Below are 17,004 nucleotides of genomic sequence, written 5' to 3' on the forward strand. Positions count from 1 at the left end.
CATGAATGTTTAAATGATGCAGTAACCAAAGTAACATAGGAACGAATACACTTTTCTCCTGGACATTAGAAGAACGTAAGGTGTAACATCCAAAGAAACAAGACTTTTTTTGATTCACACAGGGATTTTCCATTCCATTTTGTAACTAGATATTGCATTGACATTTATTAATGCTAACATTATTAGTGACAGTCTAAGTGACTGACGTTCAGCAGCAGTTTATTTAATTTTTTACGAAGAGAGTGCATTTCACCAAATGGATCTGTATAAATGTCTAAAACATTTAAGTAGCTACGATGAGACATGATATTAGTTCTGCACAGTGTTTGACCGTAATACTATATATGAAACACAGAACGGAAAACATCTACAGTGCAAACCAAGGATACCGTGATATATTGTCTATCTTTAGACGACATATCCTCTTATTATACTTCATCAACCTTCATACACTGTAACATACGGAGTAAGATACAGAGTAATGGTTCACTGTCATTATTGATACAATAGCTACAGTATATATCACACATAAATGCAATACCCTATTATTATAACATGTGTAGAGCAACGTCACATTAATAGTTTTCACGTACAAACAGGAACTAGATACAAGATAGAATTCCCATAATGCCGTGCTAGCATTCTTGTTAACTCCCATCTCACATTCTTCTCTGTAATGGTAAAGATTTAACAAACTTCAGGATAGAAACGGCAAGAGGAAAAATATATCGTTATTTGTTAAAAGTCATTTTGACATGACGAAGATTTGTAAAAGAAAAATAAATCTTTGACAGGAGAGGGAAAGCTAATGTAAGTGCATGGCGTTAGAGACGCGCAAGTAATCCTATCAGCGTTCCCACCAAACTCCAGGTTAACTGAACTGGACACCAAATGACACATGAGAACCTGATAGATTTCCCCTCCTAAAGAATAGTATGTAGACATTCGTCATAAAATCCCCAGGTTTAATGAGTCACTCTTTCAAGTAAGAAAATATAACTATGTTGCATTTTAAACAATAGTGTAAATATGTTGTTTCGTTTCCATGTATTAACCCAACCAAAACCACCCTGTTCATGATATGTTTGAGTGTCTAAGGTAAACAAATAATGTTGTGTTTTTAACTGTCTCAATGTCCACACAAAATTAGACATTTAGATATAGATATTTTTGAAACATCACTTTACAATTTGCATAATCATTGAAATACATCAGGAATCTGCTCTTACATTAAATACAAACACTTTCAAATGTAGTGTACATGCAAATGAGCTGTGTGTTTGAATTTATTTTGGGTAAACTGCCTGTCAATACCCTCATTCTTATTGGTAGTAAAATACAGGTATGATATTTTACTGATATTGTCACATTGGATTTATTACAATTCAGTTGAAAACATAGCCAACATGGTCTTTCTAACAGTGGATACAAATATGAATGCAGCATTGGTACTTTCTACAGATATGTAATGCTCAGCAGAAATCCCACTTTGAGTTGGTTTTCTGTGTGTTGCATAAACGTATTGCTACACAGATTCTCAACAGATCTGCTCTATATTGTTGTGCCGTGCCCTTTGTATTTTATTATTTGTAATTTTGTTGTACACTTTGGCACAAACAAAAGGTTATTATCAACCACTTATTTATCCAGATTGTTTTTTGGTATTGTTTTTTCTTTATCTTCCTCAGCGTGTTCCGATAAACGGGCCATTTAATCCACTCGATAGAAATCCTACATTTGCAGTTTAAGATGGTGTACATTGCTGTTGTCCTAGAGAGTGTTTGTGTTACACAGTGAAGCCTGTTCAGTCCCTCTCTCGTTTTTAGTGCAAACCATGTTGTAAATCAAGCGCACATTAGGGTGGCAACACATCCAGGCGCTACAAAACCATAAAAGCAGTATGTGCTAATAAGTGTTTGTAGCCCATTTCAGTTTCCGCCTGATCAATTTGTGGTTTGCAGTTTATTGTTTTGGATGTATTTTTTCGGAGTTTTGTAGTATTATTATTTTTGAGTTAGTATTTGGCAGCTTGCTGAAATGAAACAACTAAATATTGCTACCCATATTGCATGGTAACAGTATAGCTACTAATAGCTAATACATTACAATTTTCAAACTAATCTTTTGAATCATATAATTCTATTTTTTTCGACTTTTATAGAAAATGAATATTTTAGGATACATTCAGCCCTTTAACAAAAGAAACAATCTAAGGCTCTTCCTCTATTTATCCTTTTTTAATAAACTTTTACTTCTTTCTACTTCTGCACTTTTGACTTTCTTTCATACTCACATTGCTTACATTTCAGTATCATATGTTTGCGTTATTATTGGCTCGCATATACCAACAAACCTGATGTCTTTATTGTCCAAGTAGGTGTCATAGTGTTTGGTCAAATTTGGTCAAAAAACAGTTAAAATAATAATAATCTAAAATCTAAAAGACAAATTATCTTCAGGTTCACTTTTACAATGGAACATTTGTGTCATTATACAACCCCTGGTGACGAATCCTATTGGACACTTGTTTTACTTCATACCTCTTCGCAGCATCTGATTGGCCGCAATGAGCATGACGCTGATGATGAACGCAATGGCGAAGGCACAAATCAGGCTTTTCCGCACGCAGGTGTGCTTCACCTGTTGTGTTGGGCTTGCTGTGAAGAGATGGAAAGAGGATACATAAGAACACCAACCACACACATCACATATCTACGTTCATCGTATTGGAATCTGTCTTACATATTAAGCATTAACGGAGAACTAGACCCCCGGGCACTATCATTAAAAAGTGCTTTGCGATTCTATGGTTCATGCTGGGGCTGCAGGACTACCGGCTCCCCTGTAACACCACTTGAACTCAGTTTCACTAAGCCCAGGACAGATGTGTTACATTAACACTTAGGCTTAGTTAGCAGACCAATCACAGCCCTTGCTGCTGCGGCGCCTCGACCCAAGGTAAAACATTTTTGGAGGCACACGTTTTTCAAGTCTGTGCCTTACTGGTAGGTTCATTTTTCCAGGAAGTCCACACAAGTCGATTACTGGCTACCGTAAATAGTATAATAGAGGCAGTCTTTTTTAATAAACCCCTGGTACTCTAACTAAGTTGTTGATGCTTCGTTTTATGTGTAGGTGTGCTATTTTGAGCAGTATTAATGGTTAAAAAAATGTCGATTTGGAAGCATTCAGACCGCCCCTAGGCAATATAATGGAAGCAATATTTTATTGGTCTTCATGCCGAAAAAGACCCTGTGTTCAACTTTCGCTGGAATTAAACATTAACCTACAGTGGGTCAAGTGGTGGTGTTGGGGTCTGGTTCTCGTTTAACAAAAGCTCTCGCGATATTGAGTACTGATTGTATCATGGGACCGTACTATCGATATCCACTTGGCACTCGGGACTGTTGAGGTGGCTCTCCTCCGTCATGATGATGTTCTCGATGTCTTTCATGGTCAGGTGGTCGCAGAACGTGTCGTACAGCAGGCTCTTCAGCTCGTCCACCGTGAGCTTCTGCATGTCGCACTGGATCCGCAGAAGAAGCATCGCAAAGCATCGTAAGCATCCATTGTCACAAGACAAATGGTCCCCCCCCCCTCCTCACCCCAGCTCAACCAGGAAATTACCTCATAGACGAATAATACATGATCTTAAAGGTGGTGTAGGTAAGATTTAAGAGCTATCATTTGAGTGTAATTTGTTAGAAATGGCACAGCCATCTTTTAGTATTTAGTGAATGAAATGTGTTGTGAGTATATCTGTCTTTCAACGATTGTGCCGGCCTCCGTTTGAGCCAATCTAGATTTCAGACAGCTCCTCTTTCCTGACTAGTTAGGGCCTATTGTCTATGGTTTGTGCAGGGAATACCTCCTGCCTGTCAATCAAAGGTGTCTGAAATGCAATATATGACAATTTATTTTCTAAACAATGGTTCCTTCAGCTCTTCCCTGCTCTCTCTCTCTCTCTCTCTCTCTCGCTCTCTCCACCATTGGACTCTTGACTACTACAGCACATTTAAGGTCCCAGCGTAAAATAATAAAAACAACAACATATGTTTATATCAGCATGAATTTGGCAGGGTATGATTATTCAAAATATTATGACATTCTTAAGAAGTGACTACACTACAGTTACTGAAATAATTTCTTAGATACTTCTCTATTCAGAAGATGTTGATTTAGGAAAATATTGCCTTCAAGTTTAACATCATTGCGTGTTTGACTGGCATTATGATGGCTATAATAGAATATGTCAATCAAGACAACACACAAGTCTTTAGTAAAAATCTAATATTCCAAGTAATCAAAAGAGGTCATAGTAGGGCATGAATAATTCTGGCAAATGGTAAACAAACAGCGAGGGACACATGGTGTGATAATGTCGGGGTTGTATACCTTCCAAAAGACAGAATCAAAGTCTGCTCCGTAGAACTTATCGGGCATAGTGGCGGAGAGTTTGGGTCCGAGCAACGCGACAAACTCTTCAAAGTCAACCTGCCCATCACCTGAGAGAAATACATCAATATAATTACGTTGTTTGCATAGAAAATCTTTATATTTATTCCTTATTTAATCACACCGTAACCTCCTATGTCATATATTAGAAAGACAGAGACAGAAAGACAGAGGAAAGCAGAGAATGTGTGAGAGGGAGAGAGAGAGAGAGAGAGAGAGAGACCAAGAGAGAGAGAGACCGAGAGAGACCGAGAGAGGGACTGAGAGAGGGACTGAGAGAGGGACTGAGATAACGAGAGAGAGAGACAGAGACAGAGACAGACAGAAAGACAGAGGAAAGCAGGGAATGTGTGAGAGGGAGAGGGAGAGAGAGAGAGAGAGAGAGAGAGAGAGAGAGAGAGAGAGAGAGAGTCACCCACCATCCATGTCCAGTCTTTGGATGATGACCTCCAGCTCCACCTCGTTGGGCATGTAGCCCAGCGAGCGCATGGCCACACCCAGCTCCTGCTTGGAGATGAACCCGTTGCCATCGCGGTCGAACACCTTGAAGGCCTCGCGGATCTCTGCGGGAGACAGGGGGAGGAGAAATCAGCCCAGGTGAGCAGAGAGAGGCGCCCGTCGGGGGCCATCCCCCCCCCCCCCCCCGAGGTGAACGTGGTGGTGAATATACTGCCATTAGGCCCCTATCCTATCACCCTGCTGCCGTACATTATTCTGTTTGAAGTAGGGGAGACGTATGGCCGTGCTTCAAAGGAGCGCAGCCTTTCGCTTCCTCGTGATTAATGTGGATGCAGTTTCGGAGTTAGACAAACACGAACGCTGAAGTTGCATACGTCAAGTGTTTATTATAATTGCTGCTCGTTTCGAGATTTGTAAACATGAGAAACGCTTCCAGACGCATCAAAACAATCTTCCATGGCACCAGCTGCTCTGTGATCTTTTCCCCTTTAATGGCTTTTTAAGGAGAGAGCACTATCTCAAAACTGTTTGTTTAGCCATAGTCCGACTCAAATACCATGCATTATTATTTATCACGATATCAAGAACATTGGAGTCCTTTTTACTAACAGCCAAAAAGTTGAGGCCTACAGAAAGATTGAATCCAAACTTCTCACTGAAACTCTTTGAAATAGTTGGTGAATTCTTAAGGACTAAAACTACCCTCAGTAAGCAAGCTCAAGATAATAGCATCGGCCCAGCATTAGCGAAGAGTCTTAGCATAAATTCATGAGATCTTAGTACCCTTTAACAGTTTGTGGCAGGCTAATTAAATGCACAAACTTTCAAGGTTGGTGATGTGAGGCAGTTTGCTGCAGTAGCTATTTTTATTCCCATACAATATTTTTTTCTGAAATTCACAGTTAATTATTAAATATCTGAGTTAAGTCTAAATTTAACTTTGCCCTCCCTTCCCAGCTACTGCTAGCTGATTATCCAGGTCCTGGCAAGATGCTAGTCTAGCGGCAGAGTAACGATGAGACAGCCTTTAAAATAAACCATCCTCGAGCTATTGATTAGCATCAAATGGTATGCATTATTAAACAACCTTACTTTTCCTATTTAACATGAAACTTGTATTGGGTATTTTGCACTTTCTTTGGGTGCTGGGTAACTCGTCTGAAATTTGATAATGTCCAAACAGTTATTATCTAGGCGTTTGGATGCTAATTACTCAGTGAAAAATGGATTAGCGTGCTGTTTCAATGTTCTTGGCTGGGTACTGCGTCTCACACCCCCCAGCACAAAGCTTGGCAGATGTTCAGCCAAGCTTTCTGACACCTGCCAGAAGTGTAGGTGGGGAGTGACCAGTATATTACCTGCATCCCCCCAAGGGACATACAGCTTGGGTTGAGTTGCTGAATATCATTATGTAGAACGTGGGAGACCTTTTTTTTCATACACCTACTCTAAGGTAAGCCTCTCGAACCAGTACGTGACACGTTTATTAAGAGACCAGGAGGCCTATTTCACCGCCAGTCTCCATGTAGTTCAGGAAAGGTGGTTTATTCCTGCGCTGTTAAGATTGTGACCCAACCTGATAAAAGATATAATTTCTCTTTCCTGACAAAACTAAATGATTACGTCATAAGAGGAAAGTCATTATACGATACCGAATAACCCTTTTTAAAGATTCTGGCTGCACAGACCATTGAGAGGGAATCCATTCAAAAGGTGTTAAATCCTCTGGTTTATCTGGAGTGGTACAATACGGATGTTCACGTTATTGTTTTTTTTCCCTCTTCTCATTGATTGGATTTTCCCCAGCTCCGTGACCCTCGATCATGGCTCCTTTATACGTCCAGGAGCTAGCGCTAGGGGGAAATTGAAGAGCAAGTACTGCAGGGAACACTGCTGACCCCCTCCCCGACAAGGGCAGCCTTTTACGATTTATTATTGCCTTTTGTTATCGGCAAACAGGGTACGGAACGATATTTCCCATTCGGTACATTCTTCACATTTACAGATACACATCTGTATTTGTTTGGCAAACACATCGTTGACAATAAATAAGTGTGAATAAAGCAGGTTTGTTATTGTTGTTGCTTCGCAATATTTAAAACCGCACAGTTTAAGCATTCAATTTAATTTCGAGAATTGGAGCAAAAAAAGAATGAAGCAAGTTATGAAATGTCAGTGTAGCCCTTATTCTCCAATGTGTTGGGCTTACGACATACAAAGTGGCTGATAATATCTATAATACAAATGGCGAGCATTACATATTTTGGATTCATTAGGTGTTTTTTAGGTGTTAGTTTCTCACGTCTCCAACTAAACCAACAAATAAGTCACAAATAAGAGTTAATGAAGACAAATTCACAAGTTTACTTCAGTTATGGTGCGCTGATGAAAAGTAATGAATATCTCGATTAAAACAAAAGGTCACCGTATAAAATGCATTATGTTACAAAAACTGTTAACACTGTTTGCCACATTCCTTCTAACCCCCTCAGCAAACACACTTGGGCCACCAACGAATTCTCAAGTCAATTTAGGCAAGCAATTTCTCGGTCCTGTCCAATTTAGTAAGCCTCTCTGTATTCATTGGTAGACAGAGTAGGGCCGATCGGGCCCCCGGCTGCCACTTTGCAGACAAAGGTGCTACAAATTGTTCAAGCACTTTTTTATTTTCTATTTGGTTCTGATCTGGAGAAGCAGCCGCCCAGATAGACCCACAGGTTAACAGAGCAACATCATCGTCTCTGTACTGAAAAGTACAACAAGGGAATGTTAACATTAAATGTGCTGCCCATAGCAACCGCGAAGCTGAGAGTGTATTTATGTCCCTACAAAGATATTGAATACAATCACTGCGATACTGGTCGCCGTGACCCCTGTGTCTTGACAATGTCTGAAACAATACAGGCTATTCTAGTGTTTGGTACACTTTTAAGTAGATTCTAGATGTCGAAAGTGTTTTGCGGTGATGCAAAAATTTACGTTTTTTTCCTTAGATTTCGTTTTCTTAGAACTGTTTTGTAGTCTGTATGGATGTGACATTATACAAAGGACAGCCACATCTATATCAGTTTCCCAACATGGTTCCACTTATTTAAGATAAGTGTGAGTGATCTAAATATTCAACCTGTCAACAAATGATAAATATTGCCAAACAAATGTTAGGCAAACACCAGCCGCCAAATTAATGCTGATTCTAATTCTTCTTGGGTGTGTTTGTCAAACAGTTTCATGTTGATATTTTAAATGTTCCCTGATACACTGTTTACACTGCTGTTTGTATAACATGATTTGATCGGCCGTCTAGGGTGAGTCACAGTCTTGTCCTCATCTGATTTAATTCGGTCTATTTATTTAGAACCACACAATGCTGTGTCCAAGAATATAGCTTCCAATCGTTCACTGACACAGTATATAACAAAGGGCTTAATTTTAAATGCTCATTCCTTTCATTTGTTTTTTATTAATAACTGAATAACAACAACAGCACCACAAGTTTCCTACCACATCCATTTCAATTATAAGCTGAGAGCGGAAAGACAGAATGCTTGCGGAGCTGAAAAAGTAAAGAGCTCCAAAGTAGAGCAGATATGCTACGAATCTTTCATATAATTTGAAAATGAGTCACAGTCTAAAAAAGCGTTTTTTATTAATACCCCTGCATGTTGCCTCTATGCTTCTATGAATGAACACGTTCACTTAGCGAAGCATAACACAGCCATGATGGCGGGGCTCTAACCTTGATGAACCACAACCATGACCAGTTTTTTCTAATGAATGGGCCAATTACTTTCTTAATGAAGTACCTTCGCTCAGGGCAGGACATTTCAGACAGAATGAGCCCGACCATGAGTAATATAATTACATGTCATTGGTAATTAAATGTGTTACAACAGCCTCCTGTGGTCGCTCTGAGTGAAAATACCAGTCGTACGGCTACAGCTACTCCCTCTGCGTTCTCCATTTACACAGCATGGAGACCGATTAATGCCTGAGGGGGTGCAGCTTGGAGCTGCCCCATTATTTGTGTTCCTCGGCTGGGGTGCCTATATATGAGCACTCTGGGTCACCGTTGCAGTCTGCTGCATGTTCAAAAGGATCAAAGAAGGTGAAAATGGCTCTCGACATGGCGTGCTTTCGAATAGCAACCTCTTACGGAAAATTGCGAAATTTGACATTATCACAAAATCTTGATTTTCTTTCTTTCTTTCTTTCTTTATTACGCATACGCCGGCGTCACGCGAGTGGTCGGGTTCGATGACAACTGTGTGGTCTCAGTAATCACAGCGATGTCCGGGGTCGTAAGCCAGATGGAAATTTGTCTCTTTGCACGCAACCATGTGTCTGACCAGCAGCACACACTATCCTGTACTCCGGCAGAATTGTGTTCATCGGCCCTTGTGTCCCCCAAAGACACCATACCTTATGTTTGGACCAGACCACCCTGAAAAATAGAGCACCATGGCTTTTTGGTGTACCGTCATCTTTAACTCGGTCAGCTCTGCAGAACGACTCCTCTGGGCCGCTCTTGTGTTCTGAAGGAGAGAACTTGATCCACACAACATGCACAACATCCTCTTTTCTCCCAAAATATTCCCAAGTGTTTCTCGGGTAGCCAATGATCACAGAGGCTTGCAGAAGAGCCGTCACACACAAATTAAATCTTGCCTAAATCCCACCAGCAGGTGGCATGTCCTGTCCTGTCCTGAGCGAGATAAAACTGATGGGTTTGGCAATGAAACGGAGTTTGATAGCATTGGATGGTGTTCAATACTCAACACGGAACACAACATGGAGGAGCGAGCCAGGAGGGTGCAATGTGCTCACCCAGCAACGCAAACACGACCGGTTTGAAGTATGAGCTATTAACAGAGGAGGTTCAAGACATGCAGACGTTTGAAACAAACAGTAATGACACATTTGCATGTTTGTAAATGGATGGTTTCAATAAAAACATGCGTGCCTATGCGTTATTGTTGGCAGGAATTTTTCCCTGTATAAAAATGGCCTTCTGTTTGTCCAGATGTCTTTTTTGTGTTTCCAATCAATGATTGTGTGGAAAATGAGATACGGGTTCCTGCTGAATATGTTAATATTGTGTGTGTGTGTGTGTGTGTGTGTGTGTATGTACGCTGGCCGACACATATGCTCATGACTATGTATGATCGCTGACTTGAAGATTTGGAGACATGTTTGAGAAGGTCACTGGCTGATCTCTAACTTCTAATCTCATGACCGTTTCTCACCCAACAATCTGCAGTCAGTTAAGTTCATGTGAGGGGTTAATCCTCCCATTTCCTTCATCATGGATTCCATTGAACAATAATACTGCGTTTGACTACTACATTTAAGGCTGAAGTCGTAGGATCATTTTCAGGTTTTAAGGATTAAGGATTATTTGCTTGAATCCCTGGGGACAAAAGGAGCAAAGGCAGTCTTCCTGGTTCTCATTGAGTGGAAGTGAGAGTATTTCTCACGTCTTGTATACGGACCGGAATGTGAGCTGGTACGACAGGCCATCAGACAGGCAGAGATGAGGTCACATTGGCCCGGCCATTATGAACCATTGTTTACTGCTTACGACGCAGTACAACGCAGTAGACAAATGCCCTACTTAAAGTGGGACGGGGAATCATCGCCCAGGCCAGACGACACTCCACCGACCAAAGCGTTTCATTAGCGTACCCTCTCAGTGACTGTGTACCTTCTTTGTGACGTCAAAGTGTCACCTAGAAGGCCCTTTGAAGTCACATCAAGGACATTGCTCATTCTTCTCAAGTGTGTTTGCTGACGTGCTTACAAGGAATGTAGCAAACAGTGTTAACTGTTTTCCTAACATAATGCTTTTTTACCTGTGACCTTTTGTTTTAATCTAGAAATTCATTACTTTTCATCAGCGCACCATAACAGAAGTATTCTTGTGAATTTGTCTTCAATAACTCTTATTTGTGGGTTTTTGTTGGAGAATGTTCTGAGCGGGTTAGAATGTTCACATACAGTTAAAAAGACAAATCTTTCTGAGAATACACAAGAAAGTTTTTTTGGGTTCACTGGCACTTCAAGACACATTACAACACAGGACACAAAAACCTTTAGTTGCCTTGTTTCATACACTTGAGCAACACTTGTGTTTCCAAGTCCTTTGGTTTTTAGTCTTTGTGATTTATTGCTACATAAATATGACAACGAGAAATGAACGAATTCTAATACACAAACAAGGATTTGTGCTGTAGTAAGTGATAGAAAAGTAATATTTAGCCTTTTCTTTATCTTTCTGTACATGACACATTAAGTAAATGTGTTGATTTAACTATTTATGACTGATGATATTGATTTGCCTAAATCGTACATCTTACTAGTCTTTCTTCAATAATATAATTATAAAATTGGCATTATAATGACATTATAATGAAGAAAATTATTAATGGTAGTAATATGATGATTATTCAAAATGTCATATAACATATTTGCCATTAAATGAAGGGGAAAAAATGATATGTATTTAAAACAACCACACAATTACTGTAATAACACATAAATAAAGAAAGCTTACAAAAAAGGACAAAATAATGACTATGCCAGTGGTGACATCATGTGGGGTCACACTAAATTCTCGGGCGCTCTGGTAGAAAATATGTGATTTGAATTTGTGATACAACTTTGAATGCTAGCTCGAATTTACAATGCCTTACAAGCCCATTGAATGCAGAATGAGTAGGGTTGCTTCCAGGACACCAACCAAACCATTCCAATGCATCATAAATCATCTTCACACAAAACACAACTATACTTTTTAAGCTGAATACCCTGTGGGCGTATTTGTTAATGCCTTTGCAACATGAAAATCATCCAGAAATACTCCCAAAACCCAAGAACAAGATTAGTTATAAATTGTATTTACACAGCGGCAAACTAGCATAAGCACTTCATTTGTTACCATGGATGAAGACAGCTTTGCATACAAAGTGAAGAATGATCTATGCTCCATAACAATGGCCTGCTGTCTTGGGGATTCTCCTGCATGCTGTGATCTATAAATACTCTGTCTGTCGTGATGCACCAGGAACGAAGCAGGCAGGAAAAAGACCCCGCATGAGTGTGACTGCCAGTCAATGTTGTGGGTTAAAACCCAAAGTCAAATCCCCTTATGCACGCATACTAATTGTGACACTTGCCGATTGTGTTTTCAAGTTTGACTTGAGGGTTAGAATGGAAATTCAGCGATCCTCATGTGTCATGTCGTTTCATCCATGTGGACTTGTTGCATGTTTTTTTCTCACTCCCCAAAATAGAAGTCAGCCTAGTGTGTGAACAGACCATATTACGATGGCTAATTGGAAAATGTATCGAATTAAGTGTGTGTGTATTTCATTGTGCCTTGTTTTACATTTACAATAAGCTTTTGGACGCTTTAAATAAAACGGCTGTGCACAGGGGCGTAGGAATGAGTTTAACATTGGGGGGGACACATATCGGAAACCTGACAGATCCGGTATAATTTTTAGGTGGGACAAATGCGCCTGTCTCCGATATTGGAGGGGACACGTCCCCTCCGTCCCCCCCGGTCCCTACGCCCTTGGCTGTGCATAACGAAAGCGTCGAACCATTGCTGCAGGTCGAGATTACAGATCCATGTGCTGCTGCTCACATGTGTGTCAACAGTTGCATGTAAAAATGTTGGAACGTCAATACCAACACATTTACAGAGCCATACTTGTAGAGCCATGGTCTCGGAAGCCTCCACAAGCCCCCTATTTGATGAAACTCGATGGCATCCCCTAAATCCTAATCCCTCAAACTGGCCTAGAAAAACTTCTAAAAAGCCCCAGTGGGGGAATAGGGATAAACCTGCAGCACACACACACAAGAGGGACCCCCTTACAGCAGCCACAGAGAGGGCAGACGTCGATACAACAACAAACGCGGCCCGGACCCTGAGGGGAATTGGGGGCGATGCTGAAACAAGGACAATTAAACAAGAACAGCCAACAGTCCGACAGCGGCCTAGTCAAGGTTACGCAGGGCGGCCTCCATCGGCCGTTTGGCAGAGCAGACGACATACAGAAAGGTGTGGTTGAGATGTTGAGTGTTGGGAGCGTGATCAGGTAGGTGGAGACAGAATGCCAGGAGCTACAGCTGTTATAATGACAAGCACAGATCTCTCTACAGTTGTGGAAGCCAGTGAGGGAGGCGTGTGCCAGACTTCCCCGTAGACTTCCCCCAGGTGGCTGAGTAAAAGGAACATTTTGGCAGAGCATTGGTAAAACAAGATCTGAGTCTCTGAGCCAGGCCCTTGCCACCAACTCAACTAAACTGTAATGAATTGCTGTGTAATTTCTGTGTGATAAAATCGATTAGATCATCTTATGTCAACTATTCAGTATTTTTATTGGTATAAAAGTGTGAATGACAATGAAGAAAATTGTTTTAACCATTAGGTATTGGTATATCACTTTCTCTTTCTAAATTACTTTGAATTAAAAAAAACATAACGTGTTTCGTTTTTTGGAAATGGGTTTGTACACTCAAATGTGTTAGCCAATTTTTTAGCCAGCTCTACTATCCTCCCAGAAAAGTCACAAACATGCAGTATGTGCTCCCACTGTATTTCAACATTTGCTCTGCGGATATTTTCAGTGCTGTGGAGCAAAAGGTAAACACACCTCTTATTGTGCGATGGCACTGCTCCTCTTGTTTGCAGAAGCTTGACGTTAGTTAAATGAATCCCCAAGGGAGCTTGAATCCCTGATTCGCATCCCGCTCAGGTTAATTAAGGTCTTGTTGACAAACAGCATGCATGCTCAAAGTGTGATAAATGATGTACTTGTCAATGGCAATTTAAGCATTTCCTACTACCAGGAAACTAAATGTGCATGAGGTGTTAGAATCACAGCATAGGTTGGCCTAACTTTTTACTGAAGGAACAATCTCACACTTCCTCCTTTCCTGCCACCAGGTGCTAACCAAGCTTACTAATTACAATATTACAATATTCTCTAATGAGTCCATTGAGACGTTTTTAAGGGGAATTTATAACATGTTCTTTGTTTGAATGTTTTCATTCAAACAAATGATACTTCTAATAGTAAATATACAAATGCAATTAAAATGTAAGATCTACTGTCCTAATGCACTTGACCTCTGCAAATGGGGTGATTGAATTTCCCTCTAGAATTCCACCACGGTTCAGCCACTTGGCTGTGTGCACGCTGCAATTGTCTACAGCTGTGTTTGGGAGTTCGGTCCAGCGGGTACTTGGTTTCTGCTTACATTTTCACAAGAATTACTAATGTCTGCTCTCTTGTGCTGTTGTAGATACAGCTATTAGTAGACAGAGACACAATTCAACCCATGAGTTATTTCCGCCAGTCTTCAGATGCCGTAGAGAAACAGTCTTTCCAATGTCCCTATCTATCCAACTCCACCCTCAAAGCCTGTGTTTTCTCTGCTCTGATCCTCCAATGTTTCTGTTTCACCGATGGGTGTGCTGGTCTTAGGTGCCTACCTATCTGATACCTAGCCAGATGGCAGGTGCTAGTGCGAAACGGGAAAACCCCTTGCCCAGAAATTGACCACGTGTGAAATTGACCCACCAGACCTGACCAGTTAGCAGCCCATGCAGCGCCTGAATCTAATCCTGGAGACAGTCGTCCACAGCCGGCGTTCCAATTGTTTCTCAAAGGGTAACCAATGGTTCCTCTTCCCAAAGCATACGTTTGCTGCCTCCTGTCCAAACACAAAATGGACTCCTGCTGTCCAGGGTACTGTTATGATCATGCCTTCTGCTAAAGGTGAGCCAGGGAGATAAATAAAAAGGGAAAGTGAGATTAATTATCCATAGCAATGATCCACTGGCTCAATTATGGAGGAACCATGCACGCACAAGTAAGCCTTGAGAATAGAGAGCGGCAGATGAAAGTGAGTGGTTCTAAGCTATGCAAGCTATTTGGTGACTTTGTAAAGCACTTTGGAATTGCCACTCTATGGGATGTGCCATAGAAATTAAGCTGCCTTACGTATGTAGTTGAGAGCATTGACTGAGTAAGTGGCACTCGTTTGTTGAGAATAATTCAGTGTTATACATTATACATTATATACAAAGTATACACGACACAGAATAGCGGCGGTTTGATTGAACCAAAATGGGAGTGTATGTGTGGCACCAGCCTCATTCTGAAACAACGCAGACTTGTTTTTGACGCCTTCTTATTTTATAAGCATGGGAGGGAGATTGCCAATTTATGCTCTAGCATTGTTTTGGGCCATGCAGTCTTCCATCTCCACAACATCCCCATCTGGCTGGGAGCCAACACAAAGCCTGAGCCACACTGGGAAAAGACAGACCCGGGCAGTAAATAAGTAACAACGCCTCGTCCACATGAACCACTTCCAGAGAACTGGATGACCCCATCCTCTTCCTTAAGCAACGTTCTTAAAGGGGACAATTAAATGACCAGGTGTGAGTGTGATTAGGCGTTACAAGCCGTTTTAGGAAAATCTGCCTCTTCTGACATCACAAGTGGGCGTGTCCACCTAGATGTGTACTGGATAGATCAGTCTACCAGCCTCCCCAGTGGACTGTAGCCAACGTTGCTCATCTATCCATCTAGGTGGACACGCCCACTTGTGATGTCATGAGGCCGATTTTCAAAACGGCTTGTAACGCCGAATCACACTTACACCTGTTGGTATAATATGTCACCTTTAAGCACCTTTTTTTAAGTACCTTCCAGCGCATTGTCATCAAATACAACTCTGCACTTGGCCGGGCGCATCCGCAGAACACCAGAAATGCGGTACCCATCTTCCATAAAACATGTGCCGGCTAATGACTGCATTAACATGCATCCTAGTCACACCCCCCCCCATGGCCACTGGAGACCCCTCGCAGGAAGACCCTGGGGCTCACGGCCGAGTCGACCGTGCAACGCCCAGCAGGTCTTGCTCATGGGACGCCTCATCCCCACACCAAGAATCAAACTCGCCACCCTCTGGTGGACCGCACACTCTGCTTTTCTGAGACTTTCATTTCAAACCGAATGACTTTTTTAAAACGGTGCAATGTATTGTCAAACCCACACTGAGTCTGACCAGTGAAATGGAAGGGCCTTTATGTGCCTGCTGGAGGAAACGCTGAACGGTGGGACTTTGAATCAGCAGCATTCCAACGAGAAAATTGTCTCCTCAGAGAAATGTTACCCAGAGTAAATTAACCGAATGAACAAACAGATGGGGTTGTCAGTTACTTTGGTTTCGAATGTCTTTGCCTTACCAAGTTCGAATGGCCCTATCCCTGCCCTAGTGGATTTCTCTCTCACACAAAACAAGGTTCTCTTGCAAATGCACTCTGGCTCTATCGGTCATCCGTTTAATTCGATTTATGTTGTTCGTGCTGATTGTGTTTTATTTCATTGAAAATGGAGAAAGCACTAACGCAAGGGCGAAGGGTCAACTGGGGTTCATGGCAAAACGTAAACAGAAAAGGGAGAAATTGAATTTCCTTTGCACAAAGGACTTTGAGATATGAAATCTGATGTTTATCTGGTCATTGTAGACTGCTCTGTTCCAAATCACTGTCAGCTGTTTCTTCGAATGGCGAGGGGCGTTTGATTCAACCAAACTCATTTGTAACCGCTTTGTATTGTGCAATGAGAAGATGAAAAGACAACTTCCTGTTGAAGGCCTGCAACTGAACCCGTTCAGATATTTATAGTAACTTTGTAAACAAAGTTGTGGTTTTATTTCAATTTGAAACTGAATTTCTTAAGTTACAAGCACCACGTTAGAAGACAAATATTTAATTTGGCAGGTCAAATGATATGGATTGAGGATTATTCTCACCCTTATTTTTGAGAAGGCATAGTTCATTGTGGTATAGGGCCACAATGAATACCTTCTCAAGAATATGTACTCCCTTCCTGGTTTTTAAATCAATATTCAAGCTAACATATAAGCTCTGTTATAGATATTACCGTGAATAGGCCACAATGAGGTAGGCTATGTGGTTGATTGTTTTCTAACCAGCCCAAAATCAATATATGACTTGTGGTTGACACATGTTCACACCATCCAGCTCTCTAGATGCAATTGAAT

At 41.2% G+C, this 17,004-nt stretch overlaps 1 protein-coding gene across 1 annotated transcript in view; it reads right to left on the reverse strand.

Moving 5' to 3' along the window:
* Positions 1–2,529: 2,529 nt before the first annotated feature.
* The window catches only part of cabp7b (calcium binding protein 7b), a gene marked incomplete at its 3' end in the record, with an annotated part of 14,890 nt that continues 415 nt past the window's right edge, over positions 2,530–17,004 (reverse strand). Inside the window, exons 2-5 of the mRNA XM_079734066.1 lie at positions 4,875–5,018; positions 4,396–4,505; positions 3,379–3,526; positions 2,530–2,657 (exon numbers count right to left, since the gene is read on the reverse strand). Of these exons, the coding sequence (XP_079590192.1) occupies positions 2,530–2,657; positions 3,379–3,526; positions 4,396–4,505; positions 4,875–5,018 (530 nt within the window). The remainder of the gene's footprint in view (positions 2,658–3,378; positions 3,527–4,395; positions 4,506–4,874; positions 5,019–17,004) is intronic.

The sequence above is a fragment of the Pollachius pollachius genome (genome assembly GCF_949987615.1).
Source record: "Pollachius pollachius genome assembly, chromosome: 4".
NCBI lineage: Eukaryota > Metazoa > Chordata > Actinopteri > Gadiformes > Gadidae > Pollachius > Pollachius pollachius.